This window comes from Anopheles marshallii, chromosome 3, assembly GCF_943734725.1.
Source record: "Anopheles marshallii chromosome 3, idAnoMarsDA_429_01, whole genome shotgun sequence".
Classification (NCBI taxonomy): Eukaryota; Metazoa; Arthropoda; class Insecta; order Diptera; family Culicidae; genus Anopheles; species Anopheles marshallii.
The window spans coordinates 68373573-68391835 of NC_071327.1; the positions used below are offsets into that span (position 1 = coordinate 68373573).

An 18263-nucleotide genomic window follows, 5' to 3' on the forward strand; every position below is an offset into this window, starting at 1 on the left:
CGATTAAGGTAAATGGTTTTAGCATTCTATTTCTATCCATTCTCCCGACGAACCAATACGATGACTTGACCCTCCCCCGGTACGGAGATGTACGAGATTCGAGTGGAAATCGTTTCGGAACCAACTGCAAAAAAAAGCAACACAAAATGATCTTCAATGTCGGAATGTGTGGACGAGACGCACAGAGATACAAACATAATGAAACAAATTCTCCCACGCTGTGTATGATGGAAACAACAAAATATTTACAATGCTGTATTTAACAAACATAAAAATAAACCCATTGGAACACACTCAAATCGGCCAAATCAATGCATGCGATATTAATATTAACACGTGTTCGAGCCTCACTGTAATCTTGTGAAGGGGAGAGCTAATTGTACGACGTTTTTTGCATATATGGAAAGCGGTGTAAAGGCCAATTGTGTGTATGTTGTAGGAAAACGGACAATGCCGGGAGTTAGGGAAAGGGACAACGGAGTTGACAAACGTTTTTGCTATCGATTACGCTGCATTACGCTGACCATAAGAAGAAAAAAAACACGAAACAAACTGTATAAAGCTTTGCAAATTTTTCATCTCTTATGCATATACATCTAAATATAAATATATCTCGCTCTCAATGCACTAGGGCTCACAACATTAGCGCACGGTTAGCACCATTCACCGTTAATAATTCTTTTTTTTTTTTGTTCGTGAACGAAAGACGAATGATGCAGTCGAATATGATGCACCTTCTATGGATAGGTTTTTGTTTTTAAGTGTAAATGTGTTTAACGTGGCAAACTGATGATGAAGAGGATGAAACACTGAATAATTATAAATGATAAATAACGTGAACAAACACACACACCCACACAGAGCTAGGGATACAAATACAAATGAACACACGATCAAATGTGGAATTACCCCCTTTTACCTACCTCCCATTCTTCCTGCTCCCACGTCATCTCCCGTTTAAGTCCGATGCGAAAAACTGAAATAAAATATAGAAATATATGACTATTAAGTAACGCCTTTTGGGTTTATTTTACTTATCACAGTTAGATTAAAAGGTCTGATGATGTCTGATCGAATGTTGTTGAATTAATTTTGTTACCCGATTGTTACATCCTTACCGGGCTGCCCGATAACATCCTTACCGGGCTGCCCGATAACATCCTTACCGGGCTGCCCGATAACATCCTTACCGGGCTGCCCGATAACATCCTTACCGGGCTGCCCGATAACATCCTTACCGGGCTGCCCGATAACATCCTTACCGGGCTGCCCGATAACATCCTTACCGGGCTGCCCGATAACATCCTTACCGGGCTGCCCGATAACATCCTTACCGGGCTGCCCGATAACATCCTTACCGGGCTGCCCGATAACATTCTTGTATTTCACGAAATAAATGAAATAATGTCTAAAACCAAATAATGCCTTTAGAGCTTCGTGACTTTTTATTCCTTGTATGTTATCATTAAATTCTTTTCCGGAACCGTTATTTTAATTTATTTTTGGCCATTCCACATCCCACAGTACAAAATCACTGTTTTCGATCTTTCAGCCCACGCGCCTAAACGCGTGATAATATTGACAGCTTGTTTTATACACAACGCGACAGACAAAGACACCATCGCCGCTAGTAAACATTCCGCTCAACCACATTCGACAAACAGAGAGAGAGATACCAGGCACATCAAAACGCAACCGCAAGGAAACCATCCGTCAGTCGTCAACCTTAATATCTTTATTATCACCGTAATTAGCGCATTTCGTGCGTGGTGCTGTTTGTTCTGATAGTGGATTGCGCCAGCAAATCTCAACCTTGCACTCATACACCACGTATCATCTACTGGCCGTTGTGCAATCCACCGTGTGGCGCCGTGTGTTGGTTCGCAGATGATTCGCTGCGGTTAGTTGTTGTTGGTTCCGCGAGACAGCGAAAGTCCCTGCAAAATCCGGCATCCAGGGATGGCAAAGAGTAGAAATTTTGTGTTCGTACTGGTGTGGCTTTCACTGTTGATAAGTGCCGGTATACATCTGTTCTCGAAGGGGTTCTTGCTAACACGCGTAGCGCAGACGAACGTGAGCAGCTGCATCAATTACGACCAGTATCGGTGCGAAAGTGATGGGAAAAATGGTTCCACACAGAAGGTTGCCCACAATTGTGCTTGTAAATCACACGTCGGAACGTTTTGCTAATCGTTTCCCGTTTACTTTTCTACAGAGCGAATGCAGCGGAGCGGACAAAGTGTCTTCCATTCTGCGGGATGTCGACGTTGCCGCGGGCATCTGCTTTCCACCGAAGGCCCGCGTCATTCTGCTCGTAATCGACGCACTACGGTACGATTTCGGCCTGTACAATCCGGACAATGCGCATCCGGCACCGTACGAAAACAATCTACCCATCCTGTCCGAGTTGTTACGTAAGCATCCGGATCATAGCAGGCGCTTAAAGTTCATAGCCGATCCTCCCACCACAACGATGCAACGGCTAAAAGGCATAACCACCGGCAGTTTGCCCACGTTCATCGATATCGGATCCAACTTTGCGTCGCCCGAAATCAACGAGGACAATCTGATCGATCAGTTGGTACGGGCTAATCGCACAACGGTTTTCCTCGGTGACAACACCTGGACGGAACTGTTCCCGAACCGGTTTACGCGCGAGTACCCGCATCCGAGCTTTAACATATACGATCTCGATACGGTTGACAGTGCCATCCAGAAGCAACTTCCGCGTGAAATGGCTCGGAACGATTGGGATCTCATCGTTGCTCACTTTCTCGGTGTGGATCACTGCGGACATCGGTACGGTCCGGCGCATGATGAAATGCGACGCAAGTTGAGGGAAATGAACGACGTCATCCGGAACGTTAGCGAGCGTATGGCGGACGGTACAACGCTGCTTGTGATCGGTGACCATGGGATGACGAAAACGGGTGACCACGGTGGTGAGACGGTAGATGAGGTGGAATCGTTGCTGTTCGCCTACTCCAAAGGAAGCCCTCTGCTAACTCGCGGATACGATGGACAAGTTGATACGATGCAACAGATCGATCTAGTGCCAACGCTGGCCACGATGCTCGGTGTCCCCGTACCGTACTCCAACCTTGGCCAGATTATGTTCCAACTGCTGCCCGACGTACGTGTCGATACGTTCCTTCGTTATCAGCTGGCACTGGTACATTTGTGGCAGAATGCCCGCCAAGTTCAAAACTACTTCCAACAGTACGGAGAACCGCGTCCAACCGATCCCACTGCACCGTTAGATCCGGATCAAGACCAAGAGCTGGACGACGAGGAAAACATGTTCCTGATGCTGACACAGCGCGTCAACAGCGTTTACACCGAGGCCGCCTTCCAAAGCTTCTCCGGCGATTTGCGCCAATATCTGAAAGGAATTCTCGACGGCTATCGGCGCGTCTGGGTCAAGTTCGACCCACAGCTCATCTCGCACGGTCTACTGATCACCTTTCTCGGTTGCTTCGCGATGGCAATCCTCATCGTGAACTCGTCCCCCCATCAGCTGGCCGCCATGTTTACGGAAGGAACCACATCGTACGCATTCCTGCTGGTGTTCTTTGCCGCCCAGACTGGGTACGCGTTCCACGAGCTGTTTGGGCTCAGTTCCGCCCTGCACGGTGTGATTCTGTTCGGATCGATCGCCAGCGTTGCCCTGCTGGCACTGCTGGCGATGCGCCATTGGGTGGCGATCACGGAAAACATGGCGGCTTGGAAGCGTTCCGCCAACATAATAACGCGTGCCTCGTTTGTCTTCACCACGTGTGTGTTCTTTGCGAACAGTTTTATCGTGCAGGAGCAGAAGATACTTTCCTACGTGCTGATGGGATTCTTCCTGGTGACGCTCTTCAAACTGCACCGGCTGGGTGGTCGATTCGCCTTCCCGCGATTACGCTTGAATGCATTGCGAAAATCAACGCTGGCGAAGCTGGTGGCACTGACGCTCTTCGCGCTGATACTGATACGAATCTCCGGAGGATATTTCCGATGTCGGGAGGAGCAGGCAAATTGTACGGACCATTTGGTAAAGGTACCGATCGCAACTTCACCTACGGAGGGACAGCGTAAAAGAGGCACCGATTCGGACATCGAAGTGGTGCCGTGTGTGGCGCTCGTGCTGTACATCGTCTGCACGCGGATTTACCTGCGAGTGAGCGGAAATCTGACCGGGACGAGCTTGAACGTACTGCTGGCACGGTACGGTCCCACCGTAGCCGTGGTTTGCACCTGTGCCCACTTTACCGTATCGAAAACGAGCGTACAGAGCGCCATTCCGCAGCTACACGTCGATGCACTGGCGTGGATCGTTTACGGCCTGTTGCTGGTACAGATCGGTGTCCTGCTCGGAACGCCCCTGCTACTTTACGTACTTCCGAAGCGCACGGACGTGCTGAATGTGTTGTACGCCGAACGGGGCAACGTAGCGCCGGAGATTTATCGCCAGCTGAAGGAAAACTATCGCGGACGATCATCCGATGGTGATGGCTTGCAAGAGATACCGATCGTATGCGGTCTCGGCACGGTATACTCATCCGTCTTCATCGCCGCCGGTACACTACTCACCGTAACGCTGGCCCTACTGCTCGGTTCGCACGGCACGATGGGGCTAATACTGGTGAACAGTGTCGCGGTCGCGTACGGCATTATCGCCTCCATCCTGCAGTACGAACAATCGGCCACCAGTCTGACCGGCTGCATACAGCCCTCCTTCCCGACCCTTCTCACCTGGGTCATACTGCAGCAGTACGGGTTCTTTGCGACCGCCCATCAACCGACACTGTCGCAGATCGACTGGAATGCGGCGTTTGTCGGGCGCACGTATCACTTCGATGGTAGCAACATCCTGTCCGGTCTGCTCGTGCTGCTCAACACGTTCTCCGTCACGTTTCTACTGTCGGTGCTGTTTCCGCTGCTCGTGTTCGTACCGTTCTGCGTGTACACCATGTGGCCAACGTTAGCGCAACGGCCCATCATCACACCAAAGACACCGTCGGTAGGTCCAACCACGGCATCGTCCGCTTCTTCGCAATCCGTTCGAGCGCCGAAAGGTGAACCGAACAGTAGTACTCTGCGCAAAATTACCTCCGACGGGGGCAGTGTCGAGTATCGGAGTGTGACCGTTAATAAGGCGGAAGAATCGGCCGAAGTCACAACGGCGGTGGGCGATTTCGACATCACCAAGGGTGAGCTGAATCTGTACGAGAATGAGAAACTGTTTCTTGGTACGGTTTTCAAAACGGCTTGCCAGCTAATACTGCTACAATCTCTCAGGGTAAGCAATGCCCCATATTTCCTTGAACGCCTCTCCTTTAAGCCGTAACAAATTTGCTTCCTTTGCAGATATTCTGTGCCATGTTTGCCTGCACGTTGCACTGTCGCCATCTGATGGTGTGGAAGATATTTGCACCCCGGTTCATCTACGAAGGTATCGCCAGCTATGTTATGTTTGTTGGTGTGATACTTGGCTTCCTGTTGCTGCTTCGTGTCCATTGGGCGGTTGGTGCTCTGATCACGGCGATCAACAAGCGCCGATAGGTAACGCCAGCACTCGAAAGTTACGTTTGGACAGGGCGTAGGTAATAAGTATCGCCCCGTGGATATTATACAAAGCGGTTCATCGGATTGAAACCGCCAATTCAACCAATCCACCAGTTTGATCCATCGAAACCACCTACTCTCTAGTCTTGTGTTCAGTATCTCAATCTTTCCGTAACGTAACGGTCCTCCTGCATTGCCTTCCGGGCACCCTCTCGATAGAGGAATTTCAAATAAGTAGAGACGAGTAACCCCGGTGGTTGATAGCGCGACTATTTGTGTTTTAGATAAGTTTTTTTTTTTTCTTTGTTGTAGTGTTAGTGACTAATCCCGCCCGGTGAGAGGGGTTTATCGTTTAATAGTACGTGGACATGTTTATGCCTTCTCACGAGTTTGCAGGGTAGTTAGCGTTTCCGTTAAATTATGCATTTGCACAAATAAAACTTTCAGTGAACAAACAAAAAAAAACGTTGCATTTGAAATGAGTGTTGTGCGTGAAGCTAAATATCACATCTAGAGGGCGCCACCTATTTCTGCAAGCGTTTCACTTCATTCGAGCGCCAAAACGCTTCATGGGCAGAATTTTAATTTAAACAAATCCCTTTTTAGTTAAGCTGCCATTCCCTCGCGAATGTGAAGCTAAAATTTGAAACTCGTCTGCAACAACAAGCCAGCCAAAGAGGGTGTATTGTTCAATTCGGATTCGAGGACGTCTTGGGAAATATGAAAGACCTAGTCATCATCAGCTCTCGGATCTGTTCGACGCAGCTACTCCAAAATCTTCTGACTTCAATACTGTTCTCCAAAAAAAAGGCACAACAATGAAATTATGCGCCTCCATAATTGGGTCCGCCTTTTGGGACTTCTTTCACAGGGAGCATGACGGTCCCAGACTCAAGCTGTGTTTGTCGCTGGCTTCCAGTAATTACCGTCGGTCAATCTCTAAGTTTATTCGACTCATATAATGCTGATACGACTTCAACACCTCATCACTGTCCCAAATCACTACTGCTACACGCAATCTCTTTGTATCAAGATCAAGATCTCTATTGCTCTGCTAAAGGTTAAACTATCGAACAAGATGTTTACCTATCTACGATCAGCGATTCCTCTAGTAAACAGATCAATACAGATCAATCAAACTACTCTAGTACTACAACAGACAAACACCAGTACAGGTTGGAAGTTTGCAGTATTTATGCAAAGTTCATTTAAGTCTCTGAAGTCTGAACGAACACTGATACTTAACAAAAAGTTATTAAACAGTGAAGATGGCATTCGTCGCTACACTTTATCGCTCGTCATATTAGAAGGTTTAGCTGTGTGTAAACACCAGGTGTTACATCGAATAGGCAAACAATGCCATTTACCAAAGTGCAAGATAGTAATCTCCGCACGCTACATTGAACCGATTGTTTTGCCTTCTGGAATAACAGCCGTGCATTCTGCCGCATTGTCAATACCCATAAGATACCGCTAGATCCGTTCTGCAGCACGCAGATCGCACACGAATGGCTCGTCGATTGCCATCGAAAGACGCATTCCATTCGACCAGCCAGTTTGTATGCAAAATACGGTACGATGCAGACCGGCATCACCGAAAACCTGACTCATCCTCTGCCCCGTCCCTTGGGCGCTGGGTCTGGCCATCGCGTATGCATCACGTGCTGCCATCAATTGTGTCAACTAGTTTGCGCGTTGATCTTATGGCGCGCCTATTGGTGTGATGCGATTTGTGCCTGTCAGCACAACCAGTCAAAAACTATTCATCCTCACCGTTAATGGAACCGCGTACTGGGCGGGAACACCCGGTAAGAAGCACCGTTGTAATGGAACGTTACGTGCGAATCGTACCACCTTGCGGCAACGGTTGTGCACACCATCCGAGATACGCTCAAGTCACTAGAAACGTTTAATTGCATTTCTTGTCCGCCGCCGTCTGAGCTGCGCGTTCCTAGCTAGTAGCTCACCCTCGCATGGGGTGATGATTTGTACATGAAACAAACTTGATCAAACACACATGAGAGTTCCACGACGTGCAGTCATTTTGTCTACCAACAAACGATCGAACGGTGATTAATGTTTGCGTTACTTTCGCTTTACGCCTAACCCGCCAGAGGGCCACTGGAACGATCGTCGGGGTTGCGGTGATTAAGACGCGAATATGATCGTGATCGCAAACCACGCAGCCTGTGCGAACAGCGAACAGTGAGCGACGGGGTAATGGAGTGTTTAATTATGGTGCGACTTTAAGATGGACGGTCCGTATCTCACACTTGACCTATCCTCTTACACCTGGGCCAGCTTTTGACATCGGCTGCCAGCAGAGCACGGGGCATTGGTGGCGTCTCCATTAGTGTTAAGTGGCGCTAGACGTACGACAGCCTGCATCGCTCATCACCTCCTCATTCCCATGCTTTTTTCGCCACCATCGGGAGGAACAGCAATACATCATGGCTTTATTGTTTACAGCCACTCAGAGTAGTATTGTGTATTTATGCATCTTGTGTTATTGTTTGCGTATATGTGTACAGCGGTCGTATCAAACCGAATTTCTTGCTGGTTTGATTTAAAAGGCCGAAGTTGAAGATCCTTCAAACTGTTTGGGAGTTCTCTTGGTAGTATTATTTGCTAAAAAGATACCAAAAATAATGAAGAATTAGTACGTTTAACAGAGAGTTTAATTTTTGATCGTGATGTATCTGGGCTACGGCGAATGTGAAATAATTAAATGCAGATCGTAACAGAATCCGTTTCGTAAACTTTGTTTGAGAAAAAAAGAACATTTCAAATGGCAATTTATCTCTTAATTTTTTAAATTTAAAAATTAAACTTTTAGCGAGTATGTACAGTCACAGATAATAACATAATAAAATAAGTTATTACTCCCGTAATTCAAAAATGCAACCCAACCTTGCAAACCTAATTAGGATGCCAGTGACATGCTAATAAACGAAATACCAATCCAATGGAGCCTTACAAGTCTAATTGCTCGGAGGATCGTAAAGTACAGCACACAGCTCTTGAAGCCTTCTATTTTTACAATGAACCTCCTAAACTACTTCTAAACTTCCTTTGAGGACCTTTCTTATGCAATTTAGTAAACGGTTTACGGCTGCTTAGGACAATGTATTTGTCCCAGAGGAGGATGCAGAATTCCGCCAGATGTGAGATTGAAGAAGGGACAGAGACTTCATTTTAAGTTTCGTTTGTTTTTCCACAAGCATGGGACAAGCAATAAATTAGGTAAGTAAACAGTTCTACTGATTATAATTTAACTACTACATCACAGCACAATGTTGATTCTTTATGTTAGCAAAGATGACGAATCGCTAGCGTTACAAGTTTGATTCAAACTATCTAAAACTAAATATTCATTCTTGACATAAATTATTCAATAAAAAAAACTTAGAATGTGAAATATTATACCGCCCTTTCGAACACTGTTATATCAGTTAAGTAGGTAATGTATAAAACTTCTGTACGTTTAACCAAAACGAAACGCCGTAAGTTATGCAACGTGCATACATACTGTTCCACATTAGCAACAAAACGACGTATGGCGTGTGATGGATTTGGAACAATGTTTGATTCATTAAAAAAAACATTCGGCACCACATAGTTTGACCAACATTTGGCACACACACACACGCAAATCAATCGCTCCAATTTACTCCACAGACGACACCCGCAGCGTGTCTTTTCAATGTCACCGCGGAACGTATCTCGTACCAAGGGGGTTACGGATAAATGCCAGAAACCGGAAACAGAACCGTATGTGAACGTGTGACTGTCAAAATAGGAAATTGTAAATAAACACGATCCTAACTGAACATTGGGCGCGATCGTGAACGCGATTACGCACGCCTCACACAATGTGTGCGAAAGGCAATAAATTCTAACCCAATTCTGCTGACAGCGTGAACTGGTGGCCTGTTGCCCATCATTGCAGTAGGGCCACGTGGCCCTTCGTTCGATGCCACAAATCAGACCACTGTGCAAACGGTGATGGCCGATGGAAATCTTTTGATAAATGGTCTTGGGTGAAAAGAATCTTTCCGCTCTTTTTTTTTTCAAATAACTGCGCCATCCCATGCGACACACTCGGGTCGGTCGTGGAGTAGTTGCCAACTTGAAGTTTTTTTTTGTTTGTTGTGTGTTCTAGTTACGCCGCGCTATTTCCCATCCACGTGCTCACCACAACAAATTGATTGATTATCAGCAGTCAAACTCCGCCGGGAAATGGAAGATGGCGGTGTGTCTGTTTGCTGGACTGTGTTCTACGCTGCGAAAGTTTGTTCTTCTACGTTGGCCATGTTTATTTGCCATGGCGGGGGCAAGGGACCCCGGCGGTATCGGAATGTCGGCTAAACATCTGGGGGTTGTTATGAACACTTCCTTGAGTGAGCGCGCTCTTGAACGTTGGGTTGGCGCGCGGTATGCCGTGCCCAGTGCTAGTGCATTACTTCTGTTTTTTTTTGCAATGTGGCATTCAGATGTGCTCATCATCTCATCTCGCTCACGAATGCTTTCACCAGACCTGCAACGAGCGGGGAAAAAGAGCGTTAGCTACAGCAACAAAACGACAACGAAAAATAGATCCAAACCGTACCACCCGAAACGATTGCAAATCTCGCGCCGGACGTTTTTCTTCCGTGCCGCAAAAATGGGTCCGTGGGTACGCACATGTGTGCGGCTGGCTGGCCTGGCGGTGTTTACGTTTGCAAGGTGAATGCGGAGGCGAAGGGCAGAAGCGATGATGATGATGATGAAGAGGTGTAAAGAACTTCGCCATTCGCTTTCGAGTGGAAAGCGTTATTAATGATCTGCGACCATCGCTGAAATGGACAGAATCTCAGCAAGGTTCCGCTTCCGCACGGTCAAACCAATTTAAAAGGTGTTAAAATTAATCTATCCACATACGAAGGGGATTTCGTTCTGTGTGGTGAAAATCAAACGAAAATCAAGCAGGCACTGAATGTTGAATGGATGATGGGCGACGGATTAATTAATCGAACAATATCATTTTATATTTTCTTTAGTTAAACTCTTTAAACAAAAAAAGGTTAATAGAGCTGCGCTAGAGTATGTGAGGATAGCATCAACTTCGACCTTACAAGATCGTTTTAACCTAGAGCCTTTACAAGAATTGTCTACTGAGGGCGGCCCATGGTGGTCCAAAATCCCTTTCGGATCGATCCCCCGTAGCAAGGACTGACTATCCGGCTACGTAGTAAAATAAGTCTAATGAGCCAGGAATGGCATGCATGACCTTAGAAGGTCGTTATCCCAAGAAAAGAGAGTCTCCTCTGTACTACTCTGTACTCACCTCTGTACTGTATCTACTAGGTTTAAGTTAAATGACTATTGGATCTCCAGGACGCTCTGTTACCAGAAAAATCCTTGCTGGCTTGCTCTAAATCTGGAATTCTTTAAAACTTGTAGTTCGAAACCATTCCAAGCTTCTGATATTGCTGATACTGCTCTGAGAACCTTAACATAGATTTTGTTGCCTGATTCTAAGAGCACTTTCGGCCTTTTCTCATTTCCGTTCCCGTCTGATTTTTGATTCCTCTTCCCAATCGTTTCCTTCGTGTAAGTCATTTTCACCCCATTGAGGCAAGTTCTTGCAGTTCGAAACCATTTCAAACTTCTGATATTGCTGATACTGCTCTGAGAATCTTAACATAGACCGCCAACGTCATCTCACGAGATATAAAAGATAAATCTAACTTGCCTGCAGTACAAAAGGCGGAGTCCACACCTTCAAGGATCCAAAAACAATCAGACAGCTTTCGTAAGTCTAAGCAACACCCTGTAAAACCGTCCGAATCCTCAAGATTAACTAGTTTTAACGAATTTCGTTGGCATTCCAGGTTTTATTTCGCAAACTTTTGACGTTTCTGCCTGTGAATGGAAGTCGAATTGAAATCGTTAATTACTTTGGACGCGATAAATGTTCAAAATTACATACCAAACATGACGTGTATCGTTCCTTTACAAACTCTTGAAACTTGAAGAGTAGCTTCTGAAATGAAAAAACGACTTCAAATTCAACCAATATGTATAAAAAGTCCTGAAATGGTAAATAAAATCAAACAAGTACAATTAGTCACAAGCAAATCTGGCTTTCGAATCAAAATGCACTAATTGCACCAACAATTTCTCCGCATTCATCCTCCTTCCTTTATGGTGCACTGGTACTTTATCAAACCCGTCGGCATCTGACCTCCGCGTTGCACAGATGCTTCAATTATGGGTCGGTCCCTTCTGTCCCTGCTGTTGCGTAATGAGGAACGGGAAGACGTTCGCGTAATGCACCCGCAAGGCTGCACAAAACGCTCACAACGTCGCCAATTCCACACAACCCAACATGTACGGTCGCGCTTCTTTTCACATCATCAAATGAGGCAAAAACGAGGGGGGTTGGGGTCAGGGTGGAGAAAGAAGGTTGGCAAAACTGATCCAATTCGCGACAGTGACCGGTGACGACTGCACCGCAGACATCGTGTCGTGCCATTTCACGCACGCAGATTGATGGACGCATGGATGACAGTTGTGTGGGGACACTGCGGGGAGGGGAGGTGCTATGTGGAGGAATTCGCGAACGCCCAGCCCCAGAGCACTGCGCTTGACGTTATGGTATCTCTCTTCGGATGGACCATGGTGGAGATTACCGCAAAGATGGTCGGGAAGGTGAGGGAGAAGTATTGAAAAATGCATGAAAATAGAACGGAACATGCCACGGCGTTCTTTGACATGCCCCCTGGGCTGGGTGGAATCAACCGGTGGTTTCATTTTTTTTTTTTTTGGTGGGTCGTACGAGTCATAAGCATGCAATGCGGCGAGAGTTTGGCTGTGTGCTTAATTTGTACCAACCTCCAAAAACAGTTTGAACCTCGTTGACTCATGCCACCGGGGTTAGTCATCGACTCCGCTTTTCGCTACCACCGAAACCCGATGGCACGGAAACATTCACAGATCGCTTTTAAAAAAATATTTCTTCACCGGCGAGCTGATTCGCAAATTCACCCTTAGGTGGTACGTGATGGGAAGCGTAAACCAAATCACCAAACGTGCGTTTCGTCCACCGCGGACGCATTTCGTTTCGTTTCGCGCATCGCAGCGTTTACGCGTGGTTGATGAGCTTTGGAAAACAATTATCCCATCGCTTAGCATCAGATACGCGGGTTTCGTCCGACTGCGGGCAACAGGAACTGGAATGATTGATAGGTTTAAAAAATTAAAACAATTTAAATGTTGCAGTTTGCAGCTTACGCATGGATACAGCACATGCAGCAGACCGAAGGAACCCTCGTTCCAGAGATGCAATGTTGCGCGTGTTGCTGGACGCTTTTATGAAAATTGTGAGAAATAAATTGTTGGGGCCAAACATAAATAAACTTCACAAAACATCTTTAAGAATCACGTCCGATTACAGTTACCGGGTTTATGCGGAATGGATGTATGTTTTCGGAGTTCGATTCTATCAAGCATGAACAGCTCACGAGTTATTTGTGTTCCTTTGTGTTATGGAGCTAGCTGATCCCGACATGATCCAACCTGGATCATTCCCCACGACTCTCACGGATGAGTTCCTGCATCCTTTGGGATGCTGTACGGTTCGGGATCGGGACACTCTCGCTCGGGCGGCCCTACATAGCACTAATAAAGTGATATTGTTAAGAGTATTTGCGTGCACACTTGTCATTATTTTACCCCCATTTACACAGTTACAACACTTTGCAATGTAGTAATTTTTGAGAGTTGAAGATCTCAAGATATAACAGCGCTAACAAGGAGAGCCACAAGTACTCAACAAGAGTAAATAATTTTTAATGATCATTTAACTGAAAGACTGTGAGAAGGTCCTAAAGAAAACTCTATTCTGATAACATTCGATTGCAGATAAATGAGAGAAATATCAAATTAATTGTATAATAAGCATCTCCATAGGACTAACCAACACTACCAGAACAGCTTGGACCAGTCTGCCTAGTGGACAACCCATCATAGTTTTGTCTTTTATAGCAATCAAATTATATACAGTCCAAATTTGACGTCATCAGTCGGTTTGTATCAGTTAGCAGGCTTTTAAAATTCTGTTAGAACGGCAGGCATCTTACCGAAGAGAACAAGTGTTCCATGGTTAGGTATTTCGGATTTGTCAGATATTGCTGATCAGGCATCTCCAATATTTTTTTTTTTTCCATCTAGCGAACGATCAGTAGCGTCAAACAGCTGTCTTGCTATGGTGACATAATCCAAAGTTGAAGACCTAAGCGATCTCTTCGTTCTCTCTGTAGGTTGAAACAATCGACCAAAAAACTAAGAAGTAACTTAATAGAATGGACTTTGACATCTTTTCCATCGAGCCCTGCAGTATCTTATCGGCAGGGAATATCCTAAAAGAGAGCTTCAGATCGTTCCGGTGCTAGAATTCTTCTGGAATGGTTAAGAACAACCTTAACCTTTGGAATAACCGGAGATTAAACCTTCCTAATAACACACTGGAACGATGGACAAAACTTTACAAAGTACAAATATCAAACCGACACTCAAATTCAATAACTTCCAGGCAAACAAAAGGACGCACCCCGAATGACCCCGAAAAACTCGTTCTCTTCTATTGCATTACAATGCGATGCATCGCATTATCTTCAACAGTTACCTAGCTACTCCCAACTGCCAAGGACTTCAACTCCACTCAGGGCCTTCAACCTGCAAAACCCGCCACTTTCAGGGTATGGTGAAATATCTCCCGTTTTTCCATGACTCATTGCGCGAGACAGGAAGCAATAAACATGAGACACTCGAGCAGGAAATTTCCGACGTCATCTGAGCAGACAGTGAGAACAGCGCGACGCTTGCATCAACGATATCTGACCGAAAGTTCGCTGACACGAGTCTGCTTACCCAGACATTCAGATAGCTCCCGTATGAAAGTGTTTAAAAGACTTGTCAAAGACCAACAGAGACTTCGTTGTTATTGATATGAGGCAATGGGGAAAAATTTGTTTAACTCAGCAAAGTAAGACAAAGGCTCGAGATTCGATTGCATCGAAGATATAACATAGAACATCTCGCTCGAGCCTGGCGTGTGCGGGGAGATGAAGGCCTCACAACGATGCTGAAATCTATCAGAAATGTTATGAAAAACACAACTAGTGTGCAGCTAACGATCACTTAGGAATCACATAAAGTTATTGATTGTATCTTTAAGATACTCTACTGAGCACCAGCAAAAGGGTTCTTAATGGCCTGATGTCTAGCCAAGCACTAAACTAGAGCTGCAAGCAATGTATAAAACTTTGCACAACTCCAATTGCACGTCACGAAACCGATTTTGATAGAAAATTATTCGCTAGCACTCGGATCTGATTCATCTTAATCGTCGCGATCGTTCGTCATCCACACGGTTTCACTTTCCGATTAGGATCAACCATTCCACCACGGCCACACGATCGCAACCAATGTTCGGCATCGGGCTACCTGTGCAAGGGCCGAACAATAATCTACCGTATCCGAAACATTGTAACCCTTCAGGCGCAACCGATCGGTACCGATCAAAGACAACCATTAAATGGCGGTATATCGCGCTGGGGACACGGGCGCTCGCGTTTTGTGGCACGATAACATCAAATCCAGCGTCACATTCATCCCTCCCAAGTATGTCCCAGATGGGTAGAAGGGGAGCGTTATTTATTCTCTCCGACCCGGAACATTTCGCTTCCAGTAAAACTGCTGGCAATGGCATTAGATCCCAAAGTGCTATGGCATGTTCAACCTTCTTTTCACGCAATAATTACACCGGCCCTTTTGGGCGCGTTAGAAGTGCCACAATGGTATGGTGCACATGCCCCACTCGCCGTTCCGTCACATAACACGCCATGGCCGTGGCAACGCTTGAAACGTAGTCACTCCACTCCGGTGGAGCGCCTTCGTGCCGGGAATGGATCCGTATGCAAATCACCCGACGTCTCTCCGTTTGCAGGCTGCGCACTTGTGGCATTATGGAAATGCACCGGTACCGCCACGCAACGATAATAAGCGAGCGATGGATATGAAGCAAAAATTGCATCCCAAAATGGATTTATTCTTGAAATATTGCGTGAGCTCACCGAGCTCACGTGTGGCGCGAGTGCGGCTCGACATCCTTGCGCCAGGGAACGGCAACGGTCCATTAATGCCGACACCTTGCCGTTCGTACCGTTCGGTGACAAATTACCAGCTAACCTTGCGTGTGTTTCGTTCCACGGTGCAACGATGTCAGTGGCGCTGTATTGAGGCGTCTATCATTGGTCCCGGGACCCGAGGAACGACGCACGACAGATGGGGTGCGTTTAGAAATCGGAAAATAAACCCCTGCGGAATGCGTGAGGCTGTTGCGCTAACAGATGAGAAACAGAATAAACAGGCTTGGTTTGGGTTCAATTTCTACCCAACAAACTTTGGCAATGTCTGGAAATCAAATTATGATAAAGTAGATCCCTCCCACCGCACTGTGGTGTAATCTTCGCCAATAAACGTTGTAATGGTTTACCGAGAGCGCACATAAAAATTTCAGATAAGACACGCCAGACAACTTTGATAGCTGTTTGCTAGAACCGTGTCCTAATCAAAGCACACACACACACACAAACAAGCAATAATGTAAAAGGAAAACTTGAAACAATACCCATTAAGATGCGATCTCATTCTTCAAGATCGCTCAACAACAACAGCAACCAAAAAAAAACACAAGATGTAACAGAGTACAAAATCCACTTATTGCCACATCGTTAAAGTGAACAGCGTGGAAAGCGTCTAGCAGCACCGTGCTGATGATGGCATCTATTAGATTCCATCTAAACCGATTACGGCGTGATAATTGGGACGGCAGCACTTTGGCAACACCTTTCGGATAACGTGCCGCTGCTGCGAACGATTGAGTGGCCTCGTGAAAAGGTAACGTTCTGGCTTTTTGCCAAGAATCGATGGATGGTGGCGGAGGTGTCGAACCTTGGTGAGATGCATCTTCCAGCAAGGGAATTGAACATGATGGACGGTTGAGGAAGCAAGTTGTATATAAATGATTTCGTAGACAGAACTCCTTCGGTTTTGGGCAGCAGAAATTTCTTCGGTTAAAGTTTTCTCTAAGATACTGCAACGGCAACCTCCATCAGTTGTGCTGCAAAAAAAAAACAATAGAGTTTATAAAAAAAGACATGTTTTAATTGACCGTTTCTTCTGTAATTCAAACAATTGACGCTTTAATCCTCATTTAAGTAAATGTATAGATTTCCTTTTGCTTAGGTCTATTGGTAGACAAGGGTATAGTAGAAATAGCCAAATAATATCCAATTAGATGAAAAAGACGAAATTTTAATCATTCTTCACACTCTAATTTGCATACCATAGCCAGAATAACTCTGTCAAAGTAGTCAGTTTGTTCAATAACATAGCCAATTTATCAATTATCATCTTATAATTCTCTGATAAATTGCAACCTAGTTGCACATAATACTTGGACTTTCTGATATGTACATATACTAAAATAAATATAAAATATAAATAAATATATAAGAAAATTCGCCATAGAAAGCGCTTTCGCCATGCCTGATCAATCCAACACACGAACCTATCCCTCTGCTACATCACTTGCCACCGTTAGAAAATGGGTTCCAAAGTAAGGCCAAAAGAAATTGACGAATCTCTCTCGATCTAGCCAACCTATCGCCGCACCAAACACATCCTGTTGCTACATTTCACGGCCAACGCGAAAAACCATTACACCTTCCACCGCGAACCGGTGCGATGATGGCTTTTGCCCGTAGCTTTTGCTGCTTTTTTATTGTAATCCACGTTCCACCGCGCGTTCTTATCGGGCGCGTTGGTGAGTTCTTAATTATCGCAGAAAACATTCGGCCCCTCCCATCGTTGCGGGGTTCGTGATTCCGGTCCCGGGGCACTTTGGCCGATGAGCGGGCGGGCCGATATTATCATCCCTTTTCTCTATTGCAGGTGAAAGAAGTGGTTTACCCTCCAAACTTGGGCAACCTTTCCCGCGATTCCGTGCCTATCCTGGAGGCTCCGATATGGTTCCCAGTTTTGCCTTTCGTTTGGCATTTTTTTGTATGACACGGTACGCCACAGTTTAAAGTGTGAAGGAGTGTGCACACTCTTTTCAATCTTTTCCCTATGTTTGGCCCTAGGAACCTGAACTTGTGCCGCTATTAGTGCGGCATGGTGCAACGGAGAAGTTTTAGAATCCACCGTGCAGCTTCAAGCACCGCAATCTGCACAGTTTCAGCGCCCGCAGTGCTGCTGCACCGCAGAACGGAGTTTGATAAGTGGCAATGTTGTGCATTTTGTATCCGCCGTGATGCTGCAGTTACCGAGCATCTCGTCGCTTTTAACGGACTTTATTTTTGTTGTTGCTGCTGTAAGCCACCCCATAAAATGACGCGAACCTAACTTAAGCGACGAGGAACTTCTGTTCGGTGGTGCTGACGGGCACAAGCCCCAGCCTTTCTTGACAAAAGTCAGACGGTGTCGGAGAGTCATTTGGTTTATTTCCTTCTGGGGGTTTTTTTTTTTTTTGCAACATTTTGCAATGAACTTGTAGTATTATTTGAAAGACTTTTCAAAGCGTGCCCTTGTTCGATCGCATTATTCACTGTAAGAGTTTGTTACAAGAAAACCCTTCAGAGCGGTATCATTTTAAACGGTTAATT

General features: G+C 45.8%; 1 protein-coding gene across 1 annotated transcript; it reads left to right on the forward strand.

Annotated features, from left to right (window-relative positions):
- Positions 1-1959: 1959 nt before the first annotated feature.
- Positions 1960-5547, forward strand: LOC128714105 (GPI ethanolamine phosphate transferase 3). Its single transcript, XM_053808981.1, has 3 exons — positions 1960-2142; positions 2216-5284; positions 5353-5547. Exons 1-3 carry the CDS (start codon positions 1960-1962, stop codon positions 5545-5547), a joined length of 3447 nt encoding a protein of 1148 aa, XP_053664956.1.
- The last annotated feature ends 12716 nt before the right edge of the window (positions 5548-18263 follow it).